The sequence below is a fragment of the Geotrypetes seraphini genome, chromosome 8 (assembly GCF_902459505.1).
Source record: "Geotrypetes seraphini chromosome 8, aGeoSer1.1, whole genome shotgun sequence".
NCBI classification, from domain to species: Eukaryota; Metazoa; Chordata; class Amphibia; order Gymnophiona; family Dermophiidae; genus Geotrypetes; species Geotrypetes seraphini.
The window spans coordinates 158,505,500-158,522,406 of NC_047091.1; the positions used below are offsets into that span (position 1 = coordinate 158,505,500).

Consider the following 16,907-nt stretch of genomic DNA (forward strand, 5'->3'; position numbering starts at 1 on the left):
AGGAGCAAATGGCTGCCATGAGTTCCCATAGTTTCTCGAGACTACGATGGGAACTCCCCGCAGCCATTTGCTACGAGTGATCTGCATGGGGCAGGAGCGTAGGAAGATCGCTCCTTCCCCAAAAGCCCACTAGACCACCAGGTAAAGTCTGGGATGCTGGGAGGGAGGCGGGGAAGGTCCGGAATGCAGCTTTATTTTTTTTTTATTGCAAATAACCGAATCCGCGGATATTGAAACCACGGATTCGGAGGGCTCACTGTATAGTATTCTGGCTTCAGGAGTACTGCAGGGTGTATTAAAAAAAAAAAAAAAAGACTAGGGGCATTTTGCAGTTTTGGTTCAAGCCATTATTTTATCTCAGTTGAACTATGGCAACTCACTTTATGCTTGTTTAAGTAAATGTAATTTGAGGAGGCTACAACTTATCCAGAATATGGCAGCTAAACTGATAAACGATAATCATAAATATAATCATGTCACACCTTCACCGAGATCCTTTCACTGGCTTCCTGTTTATTGGAGGATCCAATTTAAATGTGCAACTGTAATTTTCAAAATCCTATATAGTATTTTTTCTCCTTTGGTTCCTGTCTCATTTAATTCACAAGAAATCTCTAATTCTAGCTCTCAGAAATATAAACCTGGCTTTCCCACTGATAAAGAAATAAAAACTATGGCCAATTTTTGTCGATCATTTCCTTTTTTATTCGTAAAAGTTTGAAATGACCTTCCTTCTCTATTTAGATTTCTCTCTCATCTACCCACTTTTCGTAAAGTACTGAAGACATATTTATTTCAGAAATTTACTAATGATCCTTCTTTTTCAAATAATCAGTCATAAAAGATAAAATTCTGGCCTAAAAGATATAGTTTCTGTTCTAAATTTTATTAATATTTTGTTAACCGAGTTGAGCCCTCTTGTTGGGATGAATCGGTATAATAAAATCAAAGATTAGATTAGATTTACTAAGCTTTTCTTTCCCAGGGAAAAAAAACCTTGGGCAACATGCCGCATATGTATTCACAAACTGAAATAATTATGATATCACATGGGGCCTATAAGAGTCCGAGGCTCTGATATAGATGTGTCTACACTCTTATCTGGTAGATAGGATTGGGGATGGCAGTGTTCTACTAGTCCCTTTTGTTTGGAAAATGATACTTTTCTGTTATTTGGTCAGTTCAGGTTCTGTTTCCTGTTGCTGTATTTTGTTTAGTTGTATTTTTTCTATTGTATATTTTTCATCATCATCAATAAACACATTTCAATAAAAGGCAAAAAAAAACCCCAACCCTGCTGAGCTCACTATGCACAGTGAGTGCATAAAGAGAACTCGGCCACAGCTGAAACTAATGGCTTACTTTGCACATTGTACTGATCTCCTCACTGCTCAACCGCTCAGGATTCACAGAATTATCCTCAAGCATCACTTACAACTTATATAAACTTTTCATGCTGTTTGATATTTCTGCTACAGGTGTAAAAGATTAGTATGAAACACTGTACTGCTGTTCCCACTCACAGGCAGAAGTCAGAACAAGCAAGATTAAAAAATAAATAAAGAAAAAAGTGGAGTACCACCATTTTCCTTCAGTTCACAGCAAACTGTCCAATGGTTTCTATAAAAAAATACTTTGGATAGATACTTCTCAATAAATCATTATCAGTTGACATAAAACATTTTCACGTATCTTGCTCATCCACTTGGTCTTGAAAATATTCATCAAAATTCGGAGCATTGTCAGCAACAGATTCCTGCCATAAAATAAGACAGTAAGAGTGAAAAGCTGGTTTTAGCTAATGCTTCAGCAAGACTGGTAACTAAACTGTGTCCTCACTGCTCTCTTCTTGCTAAAGTATTTTCAGCTGACGTTTCTTGCTAGATTTGGTATATCTAACCTAGTGTGTCACAAACTGTGTGCCATACAACACTGGCGAGGAGGATTGGTGCTGGCACTGGCTGACTGCCTACAAGACGTGCCTCTCGCAGTGAGTGGCATGTCTTGTAGGCAGTTAGCGGCACCTGAACCTCTTCTCCTTGCCAGCACCCCTACTGGAGGCCCCATCTGGAGGGCACCCGAACATGCACAGATGTCGACGTGATGATGTCATGCATGTGCATGACATCACCATGTCGACATATGCGCATGACCGAGTGCCCTCCAGCTGTAGCATGGAGTTTACTGTGCCGCTGAGTAAAAAGGTTTGCGGGACACTGATCTAATCCCATCAGAAAGGAGAGGGAATAGGAACTTGTATAACGCCTTTTTGTGGCTTTGGCATTTCAAAGCTGACATTCAAAGCGGTGGGTACTGGAGGATTAAGTGACTTACCCAGGGTCACAAGGAGCAACACTTAGATTTGATTTCAGAACCTCTGAGTGCAGAGGTAGCAGCTCTACCAGTGAGCCAAACCAGTAAGTCACACCTTCCCCCAGTCATGTGACAAGAGGATCTATCATTCTCAACTTCCATGTAATCCCTTCAGGCCAAAATGCTATGCCCAGACCACCAGAACCCAATAAACTGCTTTAAGACCATGGATGTGAGAACATCATCGTCAAAACTCCCCTGTAAACTCATGAAGGCATGAGCCAAACAGAATGGAGAATGGTCCAAAAAGCTCCGACACTATGAAGTCCAATGTAGAGAATGACACGGGGACTTTCCTGTGGCAAACCCGCAGGAACGGGTGGGAGGGGGAAATCGGCCATTTATCGCGGGTACGGGAACATGGCTTTTCACCGCCCCGCAGAGCAGTAAATGGTCTTGTCCCCCTCCTCACCCTACCAGCCAGCATCCCCCCCTCAATGATTGTGGGTCCAGCAGCAGGCCCCTCCTCTCCCTATTGCGGACCCAACAGCTTCCCTCTCTCACACCCTCCCGCCCTCGATCCCGATTGTGGGTTAAAACCAGCAGGAAAAAAACCCCAACTGTGACTCCCCTGGGTTGGCCCCTTTGTGCCTACCAGCCTCTTAGAAGCTTTGTGGATGAAGAGACAACATTGCAGGCTTGCTCCGGGATCTTCTAGCTGAGTCCCTCCTTCTGATCTAACTTCTGGTTTCCCGTGTCATTCTCTAGTCCAATGACTTAGTAGAGCGCTTGATGGGATACACACTAGTAGAGCTCTATGAAATCCTTTCAAGACTAGTTACCTTTGGCTCCTTGAACTCCAAATCTTCCCCATACTGGATAGCAAAGTCAATGTGCTGTAGTACGATGTTTACACATTCCTCATCAGACCGGTCAAAGGGTAAAAAGCGAACCATGCTGTAGTCATCGATCTAGAAGAGGGAAATATTTTAAAGGGAAGCCCTTGTGAGCATGACAGTGTAGGGCAGGGGTGTCAAAGTCTCTCCTCGAGGGCCACAATCCAGTTGGATTTCAGGATTTCCCCAATGAATATGCATGAGATCTATTTGCATGCACAGCTTTCATTGTATGCTAATAGATCTCATGCATATTCATTGGGGAAATCCTGAAAACCCAACTGGGTTGCGGCCCTCGAGGAGGGACTTTGACATCCCTGGTGTAGGGTGATTGACCTTACTTTTAGATTCTCACCTCATTCCTGAATCCGTGTGTCTCCATGCTATCAGAGTCGGCAGTCTTTTGCTTCCTCCGTCTTTTTCCACAACTCATCCATAATCTCCACTCTGCCTTAATCCCTATCTTTAAAGCCTCCCTGTTTAGTTTGTCCTGAAGACACAGGATTTCATCACAAATAATCAAGATCTTCCAAAGTTAGATGAAGAGTCAAGTGACTTCAGGCTACACTGTTTCTTTAATAAAATTATTGAGAGGGTCTCTCTCATCTCACACACAAGTTTACTTCTATTATATGCACAGTTTGTTTTGGATATGATCTTACCAGGCCACATATGGCTTCAGTTAGCTTTTGGAATTTCTTGCTTTTTAGTGCACTTGAAGAGTCCTCAATCAGAGAATACATGTCGGGGTCTAGATATCTAAAAGTAAAATGCAGGTCTGATCATTGTCAATCTTACATAATTATTCCATGACAGCTTCAAAAGGCAGATGTAAAAGGAATCAAGACTGGTGACACAGGGCTTGGATTTATCAATTTTTTTTCATTCCTGGTGCCCACAGATTATGCTTCAAGAACCTAAAAAAGATGTTACCTATCCCGAGAACAGGGTTGTCATTTTTAATTCTGCTGCACCTCCATACAGAATAAAATGACAGGCTAATAGTCATTGCAGCAACTTGGAGTTTTGGTTTGCTGCTAATATGGTTCATCATTGTATATCCATGTTTATTATCATTTTGATATACCTCCAATCGAAGCCATCAAGGCGGTTTACAAAAAAAATATCCCTGTTCTATCAGGTCTTAAGAACTATCCCAGATAATATACTACAAGGGATCTTGAAAAAGTTTCCACACTTCTATATTTTTTTAAGCACTATTTAAATATCTCAAAAGCAAATTACATCACTTTTTCACATAATTTAATTTAAGAACATAAGAATAGCCTTACTGAGTCAGACCAATGGTCCATCAAGCCCAATAGCCCGTTCTCACGGTTGCCAAAACCCAAGGAGTAGAAACATTCCATTCAGAATCCCAAAGAGCAGCAAGATTCCAGAATCCCAAAGAGCAAAAAGATTCTAGAAACCCAAATAGTATTAACATTCCATGCTACCGATCCAGGGCAAGCAGTGGCTTCCCCCATGTCTTTCTCAATAACAGACTATGGACTTTTCCTCCAGGAAATTGTCCAACCCTTTCTTAAAACTAGCTACGCTATCCATTCTTACCACAACCTCTGGCAATGCGTTCCAGAGCTTAACTATTCTCCGAGTGAAAAAATATTTCCTCCTATTGGTTTTAAAAGTATGTCCCTGTAGCTTCATTGAGTGTCCCCTAGTCTTTGTAATTTTTTACGGAGTGAAAAATTGATCCACTTGTACCCATTCTACTCCACTCAGGATTTTGTAAACTTCAATCATATCTCCCCAGCATCCTCCTAATTTCTTAATGCCATCAGAAAAGAACATTTTTAGTTGAGTACAAAAATATGAAAGTGTGGAAATGTTTTGAAGAATCCTCGTAGCAGGTCTGTTCCACTGCACTGCAACCCTGATCGTCACTTGGCAGCTGATTTCTACTTCACATTGCTAGTCACTTGCAAAGTAAGAAATAAAAGCCAAACACAGAAAGGAAAGCTAGGAGTCCAAAACCACTGAACAGGTGGAAGTCAAACTAATTCTCATCACAGGCACAGAATTTATCAGAAAGTATGACCGGGAGCAGGTTGGGGTAAAAAGAATATTGAAATTCAAAAGTGTGGGATAAAGCATGTAGGATCTTGCTGCCAAGAAGTTGAGGTCAGATGGATATTTTAGTCTTTACTATCGTTTGGTTTTCTCTGTCCTCGTTTGTATTCTCGGAGATGTCCTGTGTTCATGTTCCCAAATCTGTGCTATTAAGTCACCAGCTTCCATATCCTAAATCTCTGATTTCTCATTGCCAGGACAAAATTTCACAAAATAACAGCAGTGAATTGTAATTACAGTCGTGGGACGTGATCCAGAACTCACTTTTCAATTTCTTTTTTGGCTTTCTTGCTCAGTAAGTCCATCTTTGTCATTATATTAACTTGGGGAATCTCCAAGGACACCATCGCACTGAGGGCTGCCATAACACCAGAGATAAACTACAAAATAAAAACAAAAGTACTGTACATGAGAGACAAATTGCAGTGCTGAAATTATAATATTTGCCAAGAGTTATTTCTCAGTCAAAATAGGGGAGGGTGGGAACTTGCTATGTTGCTGGGATATTTTATCTTATTTTATGTTTTGTTATGCTGTTTCAAGTAGGGTTTTTATATGTCATTAGTGTAATGTTTATTTTGTTACCTGTATTTTATGATTTTGACTGTTTTATTGTAATCCACATAGAATTGTAGCATATGCGGAATATAAATTTTTAAAATAAAATTAAATAAATATGACCTTTTAGAACCGGGATCCTTAGGACTTCAACCTGCAGTCTTCTAGTTCCCAAGGACCCTACCAATGGGCTAAAGGCACAGCTCCCTCTGCTTGACCTAGCAGAACAGAATCTGCTCATCTAGTGGTTACTATGGCGAGTTGAAAATCTGATTCCCACTGCAGCTCCTTGTAACTCTGGGCAGGTCACTTAACCCTCTGTTGCCCCAGGTTCAATACTCAGATTGTGAGCCCACTACAGACATTTAATATTTGTAGACCGTTTCGATTGTACCACAGAAAGGTGGTATATCAAATCCCATTACCCTTATTACATGAATAAGAACACCATCTTTTCTGAGAGAGAGACCAACCAACTTGCATAGATCCTAATGGAGAGATTCATCCCCAGAGATAACAGCAAGTGAGTCCCAAGTTTAATCAGAATTGTTACTGGATCCATCCTCTAGAAACTTTTCCAAATTTTTTTTTAAACCTCAGTCATATTAACAACCTTGGCTACATTCTCTGGCAGCAAATTCCACATTTCTTACCAAAATAAAATAAAATAGGAGCTGGTAATGAATACTGTACCTTAAAAGATTCTACCATGAATTGAGAATCAACCAGGAAAACGCCACAGACGCGGAACTCCCACTGCTGCAGCTGTTCCACAAGCTGCTTCATCACTGGCAGGTGAGTGTATAGTTCGATCTGTCCTAGGAACACAGATTGTTATGAAAGGTCACTTGGACACACAAAGTCAGAGGCGTGAAGAAAGTACAAGAGGTTTATTACAGCATGCCGGACTCTAGTGCAGTTAACAGCCTGCCTACTAGAGTGTTAGAATCAGGAAATGCATGGACTTTTATGCCCTTTTCACTAAACATATGCAAACTAATATATGCAAAAACTACAATTTTCTTTTTTTTTTTTGTAAATTATCTTTATTGACAACTGCAAAGGAACACACAACCACGAGTGAAACAATCAGAAAACAGAGCAGCCAGAAACAGTACATGATATCAGAACAACAAATAATCGCAGTACAAAAACCCCATGGGTGGGTTCCCCTCACAATTGACATTTTAAAATACCAAACCCCACCACACAAACCCACACCAGTCCCACTCACGCAACCCAAACCACAACAATCATTCCCCACACATACCACTAGTCAGCCAAACATCCAATCAGCCCAATACTCACCCCCTACATCCACACCGGTGCAGCCACCCGAGAAAGATCAAAAACAAAACAGAAGCAAAAGCAAAAACAGGAAGACAGAGGGAGAAAGCGCAACAACCCCCACTAGGAAACAAATCAAGGAGAGGAAGACATGCCCTCTGACTCCAAACCGGAGCAGAGCTGCAACACCCTCTGCCACAGATCTCGATAGCAGCGGTGAGTCAAATTACAGTTTTCATTTGTTACTTCTATAACTTTCTACAATTATTATTGGTCCTAAGCCAGCACTTATGATAGGTTCAGGGATACAACTTATAGTCCTATAGGAAACTAGCTCATTTCTCTGCTTATCTAAATCTTACAGTTCTAAATGTTACATGTACAGGAGGGCAGGGTACATCATGGCTCAAACTCTTATCTATTTAGCTTACAATGTGGTAGGGTAGGGACATACATTTTAGGCAGATGAGGTCAGTAGATTGTACACTGTTTTCAGCTATGTAGGCCAGAGCAATATTTTAAACAACAGTTAACCATTTCATGACCCTACATTTATACTTGGCTTTCTCTGTTCTTACCAGCCACAAAAGCAGGAAGCCAAGACCGTACATGAGGTCAAGTTTTTAAGTTTGCAACTACTTGGTGCTAAACACGGCCTTGCTTCCCTGAAGCTGGCACAAAACAACTGAATTCATCAGTCGGCATAAAAATGATTAACAAGTGGGCAGAGTGGACCACGAACAAGACAGCCACTACAGGGCCCCTATGAGCATGGGAACTATAGCCATCACCCAGTTCAATTCCTTCTCCCTGTCCATGACCTACATACATATTTTGTAATGACGATGGTATTAAAACCTGTTTTGGAAGGAGTTGTATCAAAAAGAAACAAGATTTGCTTTTTGAGGGGCAACAATCTATATCTTGAGAGATATTGAACAGTTAAAATGTGGTCTGATGCTTATGTGCTTTGTTTAAGAGAGCAGTTGGTTAAAGTTTTGAGCTACAAATTCTGATACTTACCTGGACAATCAAAAAGTATATAATCATCCTCCACATGTCCCAGGCATTCTTCCAGCCAGCCAAAATTATTAGCAAAATATTCCATGCAAAAGATGAGCCCACCATTGGGTCCAAATCTTAAAGTATCATCTTCCATTACATCATCCACCTCAATCAGCTCTCGTATATCTAGAAAAAGACAAGATATTTTCTGTATAAAATCTCTCACATAAAACTTCCTAAGGAAGTTTCAAGTTTATTATAATTTGCTACACCGCCCACAAGACAGCTTTCAAAGCTGTTTACATAGACAAAAATCAATATTATAGAAAAAGAAAGGAGCAATTGACTGCAAGAAAATGTTCTTCAAAGGCTGACTTGTAGAGCTGTATTTTAGCTGCCTTTTTGAACCTGGAGAATGAGGATTCAATATGGATGTGGGCAGAAAGAATTCCAAAGATAAGGGCTTAGGTAAGAGAAGCTTGAGTTTCTGGGTATATCTAGACAAATACGAGAAGAGGGGGTAGAGAGTGAAGCGAGTCTAGGAAGTGCAAATGGGTGCATATAGGGTAAGGAAGAGCAGTGTTCTCCCCAGAAATTTTTCACAGCCGCGTGGCAAGAAAAAGTAGCCAGGTGGAGCAGGATGTGAAAATTTGGTGGTGGGGAAAATTAAATGTGCACTATTTTTATTGGTTAATTATCATTAATTAATTTCCAAATGCTCTGAACACTTTTTTTTTTTTTTACTTATGTTGGTAAAACATTTGGAAAAAATTAAAAGTACCTATGAATAAGACTTCTGAGTGGGAAAATAGGAGCCTGTTGGATATTCAGTGCACACTTGCACTATAGCAAGGCAAGATATGAACAAAAAAAGGAATGGCAGATGGGTCACTTTAACAAAACCCTTAGCAATTCAGTGACAAAACTTTTGCTCAGGACACAGTGTGTGCCGCAAGGGTTTCTACACACTTTTTGCAATATGGACACAGGTCCAAATATGAGCAAATATAAGAACGGCAGATGGGTCACTTTAACAGGAACCACAGTGAGTGTTACAAGGATTTTTGCACACAGAACACACCTAATGCTTAAACAACTGTATATATATATATTGGTTTGCTTTGTACTGAACAAGAACAGAGCAGCTGTACGCCTAGCCAGTAGACAGATTGCACCGAGACGTCACTTCCTAGGGCCCTTTTTCTGATATCTGACAGGCTGGTTCCACTAGCCTTTTTTTAATTATTTACACTGATTCTGCATACACTGTAATCCTGAATGCTAATAGAAGGTGTTATAGGTTTGTAACACCTTCTATTAACATATCACAGCAGTCCTCCTCTCGCCCGCCCACCTCCTCTTTGCTTGTGAACTGCTGCTTCACCCCCGCTATTAGCACGTACAGCCCCCTCTCGCCCACCCACCTCCCCATACTCTTTGCTTGTGAACTCCACTCCACTCCATCTCGTCCCCGCTATTAGCTTGTTCAGCATCCAGTGATCAGCAACATCTCGCCCCGCCTCTACCCTTGCCACTTGCGATCCTGCTTCTAAAATATTTGCCCACCCGCCCGCTAGTCTCTTGCCATCTCTGCAGATCATTAGATCTGCCTATGCCTGTAGATCTGCGGTAGAGAATGACACGGGAAAACAAATCTGTTCTCGTCTCTGCCCCCTCGAACTCAGTCCCTGTCCCTGCCCCGTCCCCATGAGCTCGATCTCTGTGCCCGCCCTGTCAGTTTGGTCCCCATTTCTGCTCCGTCCCCGCAACCATCTGATCCCATCCACACAAGCCTCGAATAAGAACATAAGAATTTACTGGGTCAGACCAATGGTCCATCATGCCCAGTAGCCTGTTCTCACAGTGGCCAATCCAGGTCACTAGTACCTGGCCAAAACCCAAGGTGTAGCAATATTCCATGCTATCAATACGGGGTAAGCAGTGGTTTCCCCATGTCTTTCTCAATAACAGACTATGGACTTTTCCTCCAGGAACTTGTCCAAACCTTTCTTAAAACCAGCTACGCTATCTGCTCTTACCACATCCTCTGGCAACGCATTCCAGAGCTTAACTATTCTCTGAGTGGAAAAAAAAATTTCCTCCTATTGGTTTTAAGAGTATTTCCCTATAACTTCATCGAGTGTCCCCTAGTCTTTGTAATTTTTGATGGAGTAAAAAATCGATTCACTTGTATCCGTTCTACTCCACTCAAGATTTTGTAGACTTCAATCATATCTCCCCTCAGCCATCTCTTTTCCAAGCTGAAGAGCCCTAACTGTTTTAGTCTTTCCTCATACGAGAGGAGTTCCATCCCCTTTACTACTTTATCCTAAAGCAAAAAAAAAGAAATAGAAATTTTTTTAACCTTTGTTGTCTGGTTTCTGCTTTCCTCATCTTCTCATCATTATCTTCCTTCCATCCACTGTCTGCCTTCTCTTGCCTCTTCCTTATGGCATCTGCTCTATTTCTATGCCTCTACCAGAAACTGTCTGTCTCTCCCTTCCACCTCTCCTTCCCCCCCAATGATCTGGCATCTTCCCTTTACTCCCCCCATGGTCTGGCTCTCTGTCTTCTTCCCTTCCATTTCTCACTACCTCCCCCAGGTGGTTTTTAGCATCTATCCCCTCCTTTCTCCCTTCAGATCTGGTATTGGTCTCTTCCCCCTCCCCAATGCTCTGGTATCTCTCTCTCCTCTCCCTTTCTCTTCCTTTTCTACTCTTCCTTCTCTACTTTTTTGCTCTTCCTTGTCTACTTATTTTCCAGTCCTCAATTTACCTTTCATTGTGTCTACCTACAGCTTGCCACCTCTTTCCCTCACCCCTTCCAGTATCTCATTAAATCTATCCTCTTACCTCTTCCAGCATGTGCTTTATTTCTTTATCCCCTCCTTCCATCCAATATGTGCTCGTTCTCTCCTCTCTACTTCCTTCCAGAGTCTACTCCCCTCTCTATCCTTTCCCATCCGGTGTCTGTTCCCCCCTCTCTCTCCCCTCCCATCCAGCGTCTGCTCCTCTTTCTCTTCTCCCCACTTCCTTCTAGCGTCTGTTCCCTCTCTCTCCACTTTCAGCATCTGTTCCCTCTCTCACTCTCCCCTTCCAACCAGCATCTGCTTCTCTCTCTTTCCTCTCCTCACTTCCCTTCAGCATTTGTTACCCTTCTCCCCTCTCCCTCCACTTCCCTTCAGCGCCACTCAACCTCTTCCCTCCACTGGGCCACCTTCCTTCCTTCCCCTCACATTTGCAGGCGCTCTTCAGTTTTCTCTTTCTGAAGTGTCTGGACGAAGCAACATTCTCACCAAGTCCCGCACAACTGCCCTAAAGCTTGTCCTCTGAAGCACTTCCTGTTTCTGCCTGGCCCAGCTAATAGACGCTAAGGAGAATACTGAAGAGGGTATGGGTGAATAGTACTTGATGTACCAAAATCAAAATTTTGAATTTAAAGCGAGCTGTATATAAAGAAGGGAGATGTAATCAGTGATGAACATTGTGAATATGTCTGATAGCAACAGACTGAAGTTGAAGAACTAGCACAATAGAACAAAGATGTTTCCTGATGTTTCTAGAGCCACCCAATTAAGGAAGAAAGAATTTTTGAAGCTTAAGGCTAGAGTGTTGGCTCTGGAAGCATCATTTTTTCTAAAATTTCTGTGTTTTTGTTTTGGGACCCAATGCAGTTACACCAATTTTTAGTGGCTAGACATGATTATTGTTTACCTATAGATAGAGGAGTGAATATGGTTTAAACCCTGTTTTAGTGAATGGACACATTTCTTTTGTTTTCTTAAGACAATAAGCATGTTTTCCCCATAATGTGGGCTTGAAAGGAATTTTTGATTTTGTATGTTTTATTATTGAGAAATGCTGATAAATTGTCCTTTTCTTATTTCTTTGTGAAATTGTAATGATGAAAATTTATTTTAAAAAAAACACATTTGGGTTATGGAACCCTCAAGTTGCTTTCAGAATGATATTGCTCATCTTTCAATTCCACTTCCTTCCCAGGAGGCTTTCTCCTGCCCCCTCAGTTTGTACAAAAGCAATCAAGAACCACTGTAATGGAAGACATCACTGGAAGGAGGGCAATGGGGAGAACTCTCCAACACTATACTAGGGTTACCAGATTTTCCATTCGGAAAATCCGGACCCCCTAGACCCATTCCCAGGCCTGCCCAGTTCCATCTATCCCCGCTCCATCCTGCATCAGTCCCGCCCCTCTGCCTGCTCTTGTCAGACAGGACATCCACACATGCATGAATGTGATGTGATAACATCACGTGCATGCGTGCGTGTGATGTCAACACGTGGCATCGCCGCATGCGTGGATGCCCTCTTGCCCAATGCGATGTGGAGGAAAGATTTTCAAAACCCGGGCAAAGGAGGTCATGTCCAGGGAAATCCAGATGTCTGGTAACCCTATTACTTCTGTTCTAAAACAAGTATAACATTATCAAAATTATACAAAACTGCGTGCACCTGGCACTAACATTTATCCAGCTCGCAGCTACTCGCATGTCTTGCTAAGAAACAGAAACTCAGACTTGATATCCCTTTTTTTCCCAGCTTAGCTGAGAGGCAGAGAAATTCTTCACAATCAGACACGATGAGATAATATCAATATACATAAGCACATAAGCCTTTGCTAGGTCAGACCAGAGGTCCATCATGCGCGGTCCAGGACCTGTATAGTAATCCTCTATCTATACCCTTTTCCTTCAGGAAATTATCTATACTGTACTCTGTCCTATCACACCCTCCGGAAGCGCATTCCAGGTGTCCACCACCCTTTGGGTGAAGAACTTCCTAGCATTGGTTCTGAATCTGTCCCCTTTTAAATTTTCCGAATGCCCTCTCATTCTTGTAGTTTTCAAAAGATGATCATGGATTATGTAATTTATGATCCATTTTGATTTGTAAATATTTTATGTTTTTTGATAGTGTTCGTTCATATATACTTATGATGTTCTGTTATATGATATTTATTTTTATGTTCCATTTTAGACCCCTGAGGCAGGCAAGAGCCGAAACACTGTCAGTGTCGGGTCATACGTCTTCTCCATATTTTATGTAATAAAGTACAATTTTTATTCCAGCTCTGGAGGCAGTTTCACCTTCATGGGTGATGTTGTTTTTGCTTGTTAACGCACAGTCATTGCAACCACAGTCCTCATCCAGACCCAAGCATCAGGGCTCCTTGTGGAATCCTGTATTCATGGGCTCTAAATTTATCCAGAAGTGTCAGCAATGAAGGATAACACCCTCCTTCTCTGTCTACTAGAGACTGTAATGCTGCCTCTACACAGAATCCCCGACAACTAATCAAACTACATTTCAGGGTTAAAACAATGTTCCTAGAAAGTGCTTCTGTTGTACCAGAATACTGCTGTTCATTTTCTTAACAATTATTGCAGCTAACAGCACATGCAGTGAATTGCACAACTATAAACACTCACCTGCCATGACAGAATATTCAAAATGCTCAGCTGCAGGATCCAGATTGACAACCTGTACAGAGCGGTTTGAGGCTTCACAGTGTTGAACCATTGTAGAACAGTAGGTACTCTAACATTTAAAATGGAAAAAAAACCCACCAGTTTATCTCTTCTGTAGCAATTTAACTGCAACCAACCCTACAGCAAATTTTAAGGAAAATCCTAATTCTTCTCATTAAGCTGGGAATACAGACCCATGAACCATTGAGCAAACCAATTAAATATTTGGATGGATGAAGAGATGTTAAATGGCTAAGAAGGTTTTGAAGCTGCAGAGTCTAGCACACCTGAACAAACTCAAAAAGCTTTTATCTTACATACATTCATTAGCCCAAAAAAGGATCAACTAAACCTAAGATGTGCAGTTTTCATTTATTGTCTCTTTTAATCATGTTATATGTGTGTTGCTTTAAATTAATTCTATTAACTGTTTTGATCTGTGCTACAAACCATGATGTGTTCTGATGGGAGAGGTGATTGATAAATAAAACTGTCTAATATTATTCTAGTAGCCCACACCAAAGTCCTTCCCACATACAGAGTGCTTCCCATGTGCCCCAGAAAGTGACCACACATCATCATCACCATCACCAAGTCAAGTCCTTCCAGGAATCTGACCAACTTCTTTAACTGGGTGACCAGATAATTTAATAGAGGGAGTGCACTAGATGTGGTGTATTTAGATTTTAGCAAAGCCTTTGACAGTGTTCCACACAGGCATCTAATAAATAAACTGAGTGCCCTAAGTATGGGCCCCAAAGCGACAGACTGGGTCAGGAACTGATTAAGTGGAAGGCGACAGAGGACAGCGGTCAATGAAGATTGCTGTGAGGAAAGGGATGTTACCAGTGGTGTGCCCCATGGCTCTTTTTTGGGCCTGCTCTTTTTAATATTTTTGTAAGCGATATTGCTGAAGAGCTGTCAAGTAAGATTTGCCTCTTTATAGATACCAAAATCTGCAATAGCATAGACACCCCTGATGGTTTAAACATGAGGAAGAACCTAGCAAAGTTTGAAGAATGGTCTAAAATTTGGCAACTAAGATTTAATGCTAAGAAATGCAAGGTCATGCATTTGGGCTGCAAAAACCCAAGGGAACAGTTAGGGGGTGAAGAATTTTTGTGCATGAAAGAGAAGTGGGACTTGGATATAATAGTATTCGATGATTTTAAGGTGACCAAAAGGCGATGGCAAAAGCTACAAGAATACTAGGGTGGATGGGGAGAAGTATTATGAAAATACGAGAGTATCTTTAATCTCAATAGCAGGGGTATCATTATGGAATCATTTGACAGGACCATTAAGAGCACTTGTGAATATTCAGAAATATAAGAAGATACTGAAAACAACTCTGTTTATGAAGGCTTTTAACTAAATGAGTAGTGATATTTTTATGAGTATATTGGAAGTGTGTTATGTATATATGCATATTGTTTTATGATTATGATTGTATTTTGTAAGCCGCTTAGTTTTAAGCTGATAAGAAATATTTTAAATAAATAAAATATTGATGCCCCAACAGTATAGTATACAAGTCTCTAGTGAGACCTCATTTAGAATATTGTGTACAATTCTGGAGACCACACCTTCAAAAAGATACAAGAAGGATGGAGTCGGTCCAGAGGAAGGCTACTAAAATGGTTAGTGGTCTTAGTATGTATACTTTGGAGGAAAATGTCAACAATCAGAAAATTGCCCTCATTCAGGACAATTTTCTGATTGTTGACATTTTTGGCCAAGCCCTCATAAAATACTGAAATTTAAAAATAAACTGCCATTAATATATATGTACTTTGGAGGAAAGGCAGGAGAGGAGAGATAAAGAATGTGTCTGAATTCAATACAGCATAGGACAGGCATGTGGGATCTCAGGGAGAGGATTCTGTTGCGAATGGGCAGACTGGATGGGCCATTTGGCCTTTATCTGCCATTATGTAAAAAAATAAAAACAACGAAACTATCCTCCCCCTACTCTCCTGGGATGATATAATAATTCCTGCCCCCCCTCCCCCCGCCACCTCCACCTCCACCATGCACTGTCCCCATAAAAGGATGCAATGCACCCCCTCCCTGAACCGCAGAAAGAGGAGTAATGACATGCACAGACGTCCTCTCACCTTTCCACTCCCCGCCGGGCCCATCACCAGCTGCGCGAAACGCGGCATGGTCGGAATCAGCGCCCACTTGTGGGCTACAGCCCCGTAATCCAAGTTCGCCTTTGCCTTTTCCTCCCAGCACTTCCGGGATCCGGGAGCCTCGCGCCAGCCCTTACGGAACGCTTGAGAGCTCAAACCAGGCAGCGCGAAGGTGTGCGGTCCACCGGAAGTTCCTAAAATGGCCTGAAATGTGATATTAGAAGCTCTCGATTGGGCTGAGTTACTTCTGAGATGCCACTGCTATGTCCCTTGTTTTGTGTTATTCATGTTCTCATTTCTTTACTTTTTCTACTGCCTAAAAGAAGGTCCTGAACCTACTACCAAATCCTAGTAAGTATGAAATAATGGTTAATAAATGCAGACAAAAACACAAACATAATAAGTGATACTCTTTTTTTTTTTAATAGGCTAGCTTAACCTTTTCCTATCGTGATAAATTTTACGTTACGCTGGTTCCAATCCTAATTATTTTAGCAAAGTTTTGTATTATTCACCGTTATCATTTACGGCTATTGTAAACACAATGGCCCAATAGATGGGACAAATGATAGGTAGAAGGTGTACTATATGTCCCATGCCATGGGACATACGATGGCAACAACATTTTTTGGAATGTCCCATCATCCGGGACACACGATAGGAAAAGGTTAATACTTTTCTTGACTAGATTTTGGGAGCTCTGTTATGTTTGAAATATGGTGGTTGGATGGATGGTGAAAGGTGCTCACAGCACTGTCACTTCTCATCTGCATTCTCACAGTAAAATAAAAATCACTATTAAAGTAACTTGTTATGGTTCGCAGTTACTGTAACAAAGTTATTCAAAACGTATGTTAGCGGACTTCCCTCTACACTACTTTTTGGTTTGATTTGGTTTATAGTTACAGACCACAAATCCAGTAGACACATTAAACATTAAAAACACATATACAAAATAGACATTAACACCCCAATTCTATAAATGGTGCATGACCAATTTGTGTGTGCAATTTGAGTATTTATTTATTTAGATTTATTAACCACCTTTTCTTAAAGAGATTCACCCAAAGTGGTTTACAACACATTTTGAATAGTAGTCAATTTTTCCCTACCTGCTCCAGTAGGCTCAGAATC

General features: G+C 41.2%; 1 protein-coding gene across 2 annotated transcripts in view; it reads right to left on the reverse strand.

Annotated features, from left to right (window-relative positions):
• Positions 1 to 849: 849 nt before the first annotated feature.
• The window catches only part of GPN3 (GPN-loop GTPase 3), a 28,382-nt gene continuing 12,324 nt past the window's right edge, over positions 850 to 16,907 (reverse strand). Inside the window, exons 1-8 of one of the 2 annotated variants that reach the window (XM_033957275.1) lie at positions 15,756 to 15,930; positions 13,600 to 13,708; positions 8,169 to 8,336; positions 6,552 to 6,676; positions 5,565 to 5,680; positions 3,872 to 3,968; positions 3,156 to 3,284; positions 850 to 1,756 (exon numbers count right to left, since the gene is read on the reverse strand). In XM_033957275.1, the coding sequence (XP_033813166.1) occupies positions 1,685 to 1,756; positions 3,156 to 3,284; positions 3,872 to 3,968; positions 5,565 to 5,680; positions 6,552 to 6,676; positions 8,169 to 8,336; positions 13,600 to 13,708; positions 15,756 to 15,803 (864 nt within the window). In that variant the 5' untranslated portion in view covers positions 15,804 to 15,930 and the 3' untranslated portion in view covers positions 850 to 1,684. Of the gene's footprint in view, positions 1,757 to 3,155; positions 3,285 to 3,871; positions 3,969 to 5,564; positions 5,681 to 6,551; positions 6,677 to 8,168; positions 8,337 to 13,599; positions 13,709 to 15,755; positions 15,931 to 16,907 lie in introns of those variants that run through there. The other variant, XM_033957276.1, reaches the window with a different exon arrangement.